This window comes from Tupaia chinensis, unplaced genomic scaffold, assembly GCF_000334495.1.
Source record: "Tupaia chinensis unplaced genomic scaffold, TupChi_1.0 Scaffold000628_1, whole genome shotgun sequence".
In the NCBI taxonomy this organism is placed as follows: Eukaryota; Metazoa; Chordata; class Mammalia; order Scandentia; family Tupaiidae; genus Tupaia; species Tupaia belangeri.
In genome coordinates this window covers 2,574,761-2,585,121 of record NW_006160148.1, presented here as the reverse complement: position 1 = coordinate 2,585,121, position 10,361 = coordinate 2,574,761, and the positions used below count along the sequence as shown (strand labels likewise).

The 10,361-nt window shown below is 43.8% G+C and overlaps 1 protein-coding gene across 5 annotated transcripts in view; it reads right to left on the bottom strand.

Moving 5' to 3' along the window:
- The window catches only part of CEP85 (centrosomal protein 85), a 57,289-nt gene that overhangs the window by 25,216 nt on the left and 21,712 nt on the right, over positions 1–10,361 (bottom strand). For 4 of the 5 annotated variants that reach the window (XM_006159436.3, XM_027776140.1, XM_027776141.1 and 1 more), the window contains exons 3-7: positions 8,037–8,189; positions 4,403–5,097; positions 3,011–3,144; positions 2,482–2,599; positions 1,278–1,463 (exon numbers count right to left, since the gene is read on the bottom strand). In XM_006159436.3, the coding sequence (XP_006159498.1) occupies positions 1,278–1,463; positions 2,482–2,599; positions 3,011–3,144; positions 4,403–5,097; positions 8,037–8,189 (1,286 nt within the window). Of the gene's footprint in view, positions 1–1,277; positions 1,464–2,481; positions 2,600–3,010; positions 3,145–4,402; positions 5,098–8,036; positions 8,190–8,663; positions 8,680–10,361 lie in introns of those variants that run through there. The other variant, XM_027776142.1, reaches the window with a different exon arrangement.

The following is a 10,361-nucleotide window of genomic DNA, read 5'->3' as shown; positions in this document are numbered from 1 at the left end:
TAAGATATATAGCCCCAGCTAGGTGCTACTTTATAGGATGCCTAAAGTTAGACTTGTGTTCATGGAAATGTATATATCAGCTGTGTTTGCTATGAAAATATTTAGATTAATTAAGATCTTTAGTAATTCAATAAAATGTGGGGGGAAGACAGTATAGAAAGTAAACATAGATATCAGAGACAGTGTGGGAGCAGAGTGGGAGATGGCAGAGGGTAAGAGATAGGGAATTAAGGATGGGGGAAAAGAAAGCAAAACATACAGAAAACAAGAAATGGAAAATTATCTGTTAACAATAACATGTTTGTTGATGTGCTTGATTAAGACAATATACAGTGTACTCTGGATGGAAAATCTCATTTTGTATGCTGTAATGATGTACAGTGAATAACTGTAAATCAATAAATTTAAATTAAAAAAAAAAAGTGACCCATAATTAAGCATTATTAAATCGGTCCCCTAAAAACAGATTTCTTAGAGCAAGCTGTGAATTACTGGTACCAACAGAACCAAAAGACATTTTTTTTTTGAGAGAGAGATTTTTGTTGTAGGGTACGTGAGTTCACCAAGGAGAGACAGAGACAGACAGACAACAGAAAGTCAGAAATCATCCCCAGGGGTGATGGCCATGCTGCAATCCCTTCTCCATTCTCCCTTCGGGATTTTGGACATGCACACACACACGCCTGATGTGAGTCTTAAGCTGCTGAGTCTAGGACTCAAACTGTGGTTGACCACATGGGAGTCCAGTGATATAATCATTTATACCATTGCTGGTCCCTGGAACTAAAAATTATTTTAAACCAGCTTCTCAGATTATAACCAATCTCACCCTAAGGTCATTCTAAAAATATTGGGGGGGAGAGGGCTCCTGAAGCAGCTGCACATGTAGAATTTTTCTCTACTTTTTAGGTAGGGTGAGAATAAATCAGACTGGATGATGTAAATTTACCACAGGTATTTAAACATCATGCAACAGTGCAGTTTGATAGGACTGTCCAGGCTGCTTTCCCCCAGGCCAGCTGGCAGTACATCACAACCGAGATGGTAAGGGATTACACACGACTTCGCCTGCTACAGTTTTGTGGGGGGGAAAAAAAGGAGGGAATTATAGGGTTACCTTTCTAGCAGATTGGTCCTGGTGAGAAGCCAACATAGGTTCTTACCCAACTGGCTTCTCATGGTTTTAGAAAATGGGGGCCAGAAACAGGCTAGGCTTTGACAGGAGGGCTGACTGCCAGCTCCCTTGAGAAGCAGAGTGAACCAGCTCCTGAGCTCACCCTCTCTTCTTGTTTCTTCCCCTCCTCTGTATGCTTCTGCAATGCCATTTTGAGGGACTCTCTGATGAGCTGGATTTCAACTTCTGAGGCAGAGAGTTTCTTTTCAAGCTCCATCTTTTCTTTGCTCAAAGCTTCTGTCTTCTGCGCAAACTGAGCACGTAAGAAGGTGTTCTCTCGCTGTAATTCCTGCCAGAGAGATTCTTAATATAAAACTGTCCCCTCTCCTTACAGTCCATATACTCTACTTACTCCCAGCACATCTCATGGTCAAGTATAATCTTTCTCCAAGAATTTCTTCAAGCAGTGCTTCTCCAAGAGTGGTCCTAGGACTAGAAGCTAGAATTTGTTAGAAGTGCAAATTCTTTAGCCTAACTCCTAGGCTCACTGAATCAGAAATTCTGGGCCTGGGTCCCCATAATCCATGTTTTAATGAGCCCCTCCAGGTGACTAACAGTGAGAACTACTGAAAGCCATGCCCAAGGGGCTGTAGCAACTGGAAGGAACACAGGACAAGACCTCAGGAGGCCTGAGCTCCAGGCTTGCTCTCCCTCCACTTACTCTCTCTGTAATCTCAGGCAGGTTCTTTCTCTCTCACGGACTTAAATTTTCTTCACCAGTAAAGTAGAGGACTGAACTGTGTGTATCTCAGGGTCTTTCCCACTCTAATGTTCTAACTCTATGAGACAGAACGTGCCTTACTAGACTCATCAGGTGGCAAAGCCAGTACTATCATCTGTCAAATACCCATTACTCAAAGCTCAAACTGCAGAAGTTGGACAACAGAGCAGGCTCAGACTCTGACCACAGTGAGAATATAATTTTCTTCAGTTGCTCCTAGACACAGAAGAATAAAAATGGCTCTAAATCCCCCATTATCTCTGCTTCTCCTTTCATTTGGCCAGGGCTGGCAGATTAAAACTTCTCAGAACATGGTCCAACCCTAAGACTTACTATCTCCCTGATTCTGCCTTCCTTTTCTCCCATGTATGTCCTGGTACCAAGGCATCTGGACTTTTACCTGGTTCTACCTTTAAGCCTCTTCTACCCCCGCCCCAACCCAGGGCACAGCCGAGGATGCTTTGTAATTAGGGTGTTTACTTTTGGAAGTACTCTTGCTTGATCCCGTTATACCTCCTAGTGGTGCCAAACATAAGGAAGACACGGAGTTATGACAAGCAGGAGTGTCCTGGCTGCCAGTGCTTACCTGTAGCCTCAGTAAACAGACATCTCCAAGGGGCGCAGGGCGGCCCAAAAGGGCACTGTGGACTTGGAGTTCACTCTCTCGCACTTTCTGCTCCAGCTGAGAGATGTGCTTCCTCTGCCTGCAACAGCCAGAAGTCTCAGGTCTGGGGCTCTAACACTAATCCCCTCCAAATGACTCCCTACTTTCCTCAGCCGGACAGATAACAATCCTGACTAAACAAAGACCTTGGAATCTGGAAATTAGTTTTGCTGAAGGAAGCAAGGTAAAGGAGAAAGGTGACTGAGGAGAAATGAGGAAACATCAGCTGCTATGAATTGGCTATCCCCTTTAGGCACTCCCCAGAGCCTGCAGATACACACAACTGGTACATCCCATTAGTCAGATCCAAGACTAGGCTGCTTATCGACCTAGCTCTACCATGGGGCAACGTGTGGGCCTAACCAGAAGGGGATGCATGCCCTCGGGAAGACCTCATTAGGTGTCCTAAGTGGGGCCTGGGAGGGAAGAGGCTGGCTCAGTGCACCCTTACTTGTCAATGAGGAGCTCCTTTTCCTTCAGAAGGTGCTCGTTACTGTTCAAGATGCTGATCCACTGTGCTGGCTCTAAGGTGGGCAGTGAAGGAGCAAAAGCTGTAGGATGATGGCAGATGGCTCCGTTCTGAAGCTGAAAGACAAACAGGCCCTTGATCCTGACCACAGGTACCCAAAAATACATTAGCAGAACCCAGTTGGCTGTGTAGTCAAGCTCCAGTTTGGCTTGGCCTGAGGAGGCCCAATGTTTATGAAATAATTTTAGCTCTGATGCATGACTGGAAAGAACTGGCCAGGGAAATTACCGCCAACTGAACACTGCCTGCTCAGAAAGGCTCTGGTTTCTAAGAAAAGGTCAGTGTTCTTTTATTATCTGGTAAGAGGCAAGCCAGGAGCTAAGTCGTCCTCACCAATCAATAAAGGAGAATATGTCCTGCTCCCTCCCTTTGAATGCTTTAGCAGCACAGGAACAACAAAAACAAAAAACAAAACAAAACAAAAACTACAAGTGATACAGCAGAAAGAACATATGGGTCAAAGAGTTTTTCAGCCCTAGGTCTGCCACTTGCCAGCACTGTGATCCTGCACAGATCACTTATTCTAAAAACCTGTTTTAGTTTCTGCACTTACCTCATCAGGATGCTGTAAGAATTAAACAAGAATCTTACATGGGGACCAGCAGTCAGCGTAATGGCTAGGTTGCTGGACTCCCACGTAGTCAACCGCGGTGGCTTAAAACTCATGCCGGGCGCGTGTGCATGCGTGCCCAAGATCCCGAGAGGAGAATGGAGGCGAAGGGATTGCGGTGTGGCCATCTCTCTTGGGGGGTGATTTCTCACTTTCTATCTCTCTGTCTCTCTCTGTTTGTCTGGCGAGCGCACGTGCCCTGTAGCAAAAACCTCGCCAAAAAAAAATCTTACATGGAAGAACCTAGTCTAGTGACTGGTATATAGTAATTATGCAATCAGAGTTAGATCTTATCTTTTTAGGTTTTCCCTTATAACCCTCTACTTTGGAGAATCTTTCGGGGGTTTAAATAAAATATCAACAGATTCAATGGCCAATAGTTCATAAGCCTCTGTCTACAAACATCTTCCTTCTATCTTATTATTTTTTTTAATTTAAAAAGAGTTATTTTCTTCTTCTTCTTCAATTTGACCAGAGAGAGACAGAGAGATGGAGATTGGGAAAGCAAGCCACTAGGTCCAGTACTTGAAACACAGTTGGCCATGTGGGAGACCAGAATCTTAACTAGCACACCACTTGCCAGCCCCAATCTTCCTTCTTTCTTATCAAAAATTTTCTTTTGAGTCAAAGATTATAGGACAAAGGCTATAGAGTTCTAAGAACCACACGATACCTACAAAACCCCAGGTAAGAAGGGCCTCTACCTGCATTTGCTCCATCTGTAAACGGATCAACTCTAGCTGCTGCCGACAAGTGCTGAGTTCACAAGATTGTTCACGGGGATGCCAAGGGTCAGGACTCGGTTGCCACACCTGAGAGGATAAAGGCTTGGAGAGCCCAGGAGCAGGCTGTAGTCCCAAAGGGAGCACCCTGCTGCTGCTAGGGTGTGGTCCATTCCGCTCAAATACCGCCCCACTGCCCGGTGCTTTCTTAGCCTCAGGCAACACTTTGTAGAACTCCTTGTTTGTATCGGTTCTGGGGTTGTGGAAGTGGACTCGATAGTGGGGATCTGAATAAAGTGTCTCCATCACTGTCGACTGATTAAGGGTAGATTCCATGCTAGGAATATCAAACTTCCTCATCTCTTCCTCTCGCTCATGGCCCACTGCTGGAAACCAAGACTGCTCAATTCCATTTTCTCCTGTAGCACCACAGAGATACAAGAGATCTCTAGATAGGCCTGAAGAACGTTTCACTGCACCAAAGTCTCCATTTCTTGTCATCCCCACACTTTCAGTCAACCCTGACAAAGGGAGTTTAGAGGAAGCAGGTCCGGCAGATGTAGAATTCGGCTTGGCGGGAGAAGTCCCCAAGGTAGAAGGCATCACATGGGCTGTTGGAATGGTTATGTGGCTTTTGATGGGCTGGAAAGAAGGACTGCCACTTGAGCTGCAAAAATCTGTGGAGAGAATAGTCTTCCATGAGTCAAAATCGAAGCGGCAAGCTTTCTTGAGTTTGGTGGCTATGCCAGATGTTCTCTGGCTATCCTGAGACCAGACAGAGAGGGCACTATCTTCTGAAGTATCAGGAAGAGAAACAGCAACCTAACTGGGAGACGTGTGTTCCAGGATCCCAAATGCCAATTCACAAAGCAACAATGCCTTCACTTTCAGCTTCTACTCTGTCCTCTGTACTTGAATAATCTTGCCAGCCAACAAACAAAACTGAAAACTAAACTTTAAAAAAAAATCACTTACTTAATGGAAGTGGATTAGGTACGACTCTTCTGGAAGCTGGGCAACTCTAGGCTCTCATCTAATCTAATAAAAATATCCTTTCTGAGGGCTGCCAGAATCCTCTGTGACCTCCAAAAGCTCACAAGTGTAGGTGAACAATGCCTCTAAGCTGCCCAAAAAATAAGGCAAACTAGATAGTCTCGCCCAGTACCCAGCACAGGAGTATGGCATCTGAGCCAGGATTCTGTTCCTTCCCGCACCCCAGACCTGACTGCCTGGATACGTGCAGTTATTCTTAGTAACTCTCAGGTTTCATCTGAGCACAGTGCACACACTCAAGTGGGCACATACTAAAATCCTCTAGTTCATATTCTGCCTTTCATTTACCCCCATGTCTGAATCCAACTGCAATTTTTAAAAATTTTTACTTTTTAAAAAATTGCTGGAGGACACAAGTGCTCATCAGAGAGAGACAGAGAGACAGGAAGAGAGGAGAGAGGGAGAAAGTACCCCCCAATTAGGCATGGTCATACTGCAAGTCTTTCTCTTCTATTTCTCCATCCTGTCAGGACTTAGGGCATGCATGCACACATGCCCAGCAATGTTTTCAAACCACCAGGGGCCAGGATTTGAACCATAGTTGGCCATGGGGCTGGCCCCCAACCGTGATTTTTAACCGTTCCTTCAGACAGAACTTACATTTCCTTCAGCTCCTGCCTGGTCTTGGGAAACAACTCTCTGATTAGCCCTGCCCTGCAGGTTCACATTTCTACCTATTTCCAACTTTCAAGTGCTACTCCAAAGAGTAGGTCTCAAAATTAATTTGCCAGGGCAGTGGGGCTGTGAGCAAACAAGACAGAAGTGTGAGGTAACAAAGCTATTACCTTCAATAGGCAGAGAACTGAACAGGAATATCAATTTCTTGCCTTTTTATCATGTCTAGTATTCTTTTCCAAATTAACCACATCTACCATAAAGAGACTACCATTTCTCCTTTTTCTTTCCACCAACCAAAGTATTCAGTTGATGAGAACAGACATAACTTTTCCCAGAAATACAAGAATATAGATCAGCTGCCATCTCACTTAGCAGCCTTCTAAAAACATGGGTAAGCCAAAATATCTCTTAAAATGAAGGTACAAAGTATCTAATTTCCTATATTCCTATAGTCAGATGATTTTGGGTATATATAGAAAGCCATTCTAAAAAAATCACCATACAACAAACAAAAAGGGACAAGAGGTTTGTGCAGAGGTAAAACATGAAAATCTGCAAGGCAATCTCACATGGCAAGTTTGCCAATACAAGCCCAGAGTATGCCAGGCACATGCCTGCCCATGTTCCAGAGCTGGCTGAAGGCAGGGGGTAGACTCCAGGGTCAGGATGTAATGAGCGTATGTGTACTTTCTCTCTCACAGAAGAAATGAATAAGCTTAGCTGTATAGTGCAAAGATTAAATGCTGTGCAGAGGATGCTGGATCGCACTTGGCTGACCATGGTTCGAATCTTGGCTCTGGCAGCTTGAAAAGAAATGTCAGGCACGTGTGCAGGATCCTGATGGAACAGAGAAATAGAAGGAAAAAAAAGACTATGGCATGACCAGGCCCCACTGAGGGGTACTTTCTCTCTCTGATGTGCACATACGCTCACTTCAGCAAAACAAAAACAAGAACAGAAACCTGGTAAAGGGAAACTTTTAGCAAGATTAATCTAGCAGCAGAGGGAAAGACTTGAGGCCAAGAAGTCTATTAGAAAGTTGTTTCAGACAGAATATACAGCAGAAATTAAGACAAAGGGATCATATGTGAGAATTGTTTTCAAAACAATGATTTATTTATTTAATTCCATTTGTTATTATTTATTTTTAAAATTTGACCAGAGAGAGAGAAAGGGAAAGCGAAAAAGCAAGCTGCCAGGTCCAAGACTTGAACCATGGTCAGCCATGTGGGAATCAAGCACATTTAACTATCACACCACCTGCCAGCCCCCATATATGAGAATTATGGGGTTAGAAACCAGATTTCTTGGGACCAGCAGATAGCATAATGGCTACCTGGCTGGATTCCCATGTAGTTGACTATAGTTCAAGTCCCAGACCCAGTGGCTTCAAATTCATGCAGGTACATGTGTGTGCATGCCCAAAATTCTGAGAGAAAAATGGAGAAGGAATTGCATCATGGCCATCCTCCCAGGGGTGATTTCTTACTTTCTAACAAGTGCACGTGCCTATAATAAAAATCTAAAAGGTAAATAAATAAATAAGAAAGCAGACTCCTTGACTAAAGAGACTAACATTATTCTGGAAGTCATAATTCACACAAAATATAATTTAAAAATGGCAGGGCAAGCCCATGGTGTGGTGGCAAAAGCACTAGATCCCACATAGCTTTTGAGTCCTGGATCTGGGGGCCTGAAAAACATACTGGGGGTGGGGGGTAAATACTGGGTGTGTGTGTGTGTATGGGCTTGTCCAGATTCCTGAGAGGAGACTGGAGGAGAAGGGATTGTGGTGTGGACATCCCTGCTGGAGGTGATTTCTCACTTTCCCTCTCTCTCTGTCTCTCCAGCAAGTACATGTACTCTACAGGAAATAGAAAAAGAAAAAAGAAAAAAAAAAAAATGACAACACACACTGCCAATCAAATCATTAGCCCAAACTTACCCTCTGCAATGTCTGAGCATGATGTGCCAATGGCTGTGTCCCCACTGTCAGCTACACTTGAACAGCGGCTGAAGCGGCTCCGAAAGGACTCTGAGATAACTGGAGTCTGCCACTCAGTCCCCAGGGAACTGCCCTTCTGAATCACACTGGAACCTGAAATAGGTAGCGTTTCCCACCTTAGTATAATCAGATGATACAACTCCATGAGATCATTTTCTAAAAAAATCACTTATGCCTATGAGAAAATAGCAGCACCCCACCCTTTTTTCTCCAGTGCCTATTTTAGCTATTCTGAGTTAGTTGATTTTAAGTGAAAATAGCAGAGAGGTGAGAATATGCAAAGACAGAAATAAGACCTACCGAGACCAGCAGTTAGCGTAATGGCTATGTCGCTGAACTCCCATCTAGCCAACCACAGTTCGAGTCCCAGACTCAGTGGCTTAAACTCACACCGGGCACGTGTGCGGGCGTGCCCAAGATCCGGAGAGGAGAATGGACGAGGAGGCATTGCGGCGTGGCCAACCCCCTTTCTCGCTTTCTGTCTCTGTCTCTCTCTGTCCTTCTGGCAAGTGCATGAGCCCTAGAGCAAAAACCTCCCCCCCCCCCAAAAAAAGAAATAAGACCTACCAAGAATCCAGGAGTTCTGGAACAGAAAACAGCCATATTTAGTAGAAACTACTATTCACTGAGACCTAGAAGTCACAGCAATTTATAAACATCATCTTTTTTTTTCTTCAAAGAATTATTTATTTAATTTTATTTATTCAATTTATTTTAATTTGGTGAGAGAGAGAGAGAAAGTGAGAAAGCAAGCCACCAGGTCCAGGACTTGAACCATGGTCAGCAACGTGGGAGTGTCCGGCGCCTTAACCACCATGCCACCTGCTGATCCCTATAAACATCATCTTATCAGACTATGTATAAAAATGTTTCCCTATTTTACAGAGGAGAGAGTTAAGATTTGAACCTAAGTCTTTCTTATTCCAATATTCACATTTTTCCTCTTACAAAGTTTCTAAATGGATGCTTTTGGCATTCAGGGCATGCCAATTCTTCAATGTAGTCTACACATTATAGAATGGTTTGGTATTCCTGGTCCCTGCCCTTAAATGCGAACAGCAACTTTACTTAATCCCATCTTCACTGTGGGATCATTAATAGTTCCAAATGCTTCCTAGAGAAATAGGCAGTTCAGTCTCATGATGAGAACAATTGCTTGATAAAGCCAGGGTCAACGGGTGAACCCAGATCAAGGTGAATTTTGAAAGTCAATCTGAAGAACTTAAGACTATCCTGGGGGCCTGCCAGGTGGCATGCTGGTTAAGGTGGCTGGATCCCAAGTGGCTGATTGTATGGTTTGAGCCCTGTTACTGGTGCCTTGAAAAATACACCAGGCACATGTGTGTAGATAACTACCAAGAGGAGAATGGAGTAGGGACTGTGGCATGATCATAGGGTGCTTCCTCACTGTCTGCCTCTGGCAAGTACACAAGTTTTACAGTAAATTAAAAAAAAAAAAAAAGAAAGCAAAAGACTATCTGGTGAAGTTCCCATGTTGTAGTGGTTGAGGGAGTTAGATTCCAAGTGACCAACCACAGTTTGAATCTCAGCCCCAGTGGCTTGAAAGAGTGCTAGGTATGTGTACATTTTTGCCTCAAATCCTGACACACAAGAGAAATGAACTGTGGCATAATTATGCTCCATTTGGGGGTGCTTTCTCTCTCTCTCTCTGTCAGTAAGTATGCCCTTTAGCAATTAAAAAAAAAAAGACTTTATCTTGAGGACAATGCAAACAAACCACTAACATTTCTGAGCAATCAAGGGGAAAAAAAGACTAATGAGATTACTCGACTTTAAAACTTGGTGTTTTGAGGAGGCCATGCAGACAACACAAGCTGGTAAAGAGGCTGTCTCCCATGGCCTGGGCTGGGAAGAAACGACAAGAAAAGGCCAGTGGTTTACTAACTCTCCTTGTGTCGTTTTACTGGTCTGGAGTTAATTTCTCTGCCATGAGTTTTACTGTTATTGCGGTACCTTGCAAGGGTAAAATATAACCCCCAACCATTACAATAAAGCCAATTAGTGATCTTGTAGGAATGTGATTCCCTAAGAAGAGGCCAGGAAGTTTGAGACTCCCCCACTGTCTAAGCCAAAATTAACATATGTTAGGTCAAAATAGTATAAGCCAAAGTAGCATCAGTAGCATATGAAAACTAAGTTTAAGGCTAGTTTTATGTATATACCCCTTGTTAAAGCTACAGGCCAAAGTTAGCTCGTGCTAGGCAAAGTCAGCACATCCACCCAGAGATAAAACAAAAGAACTCA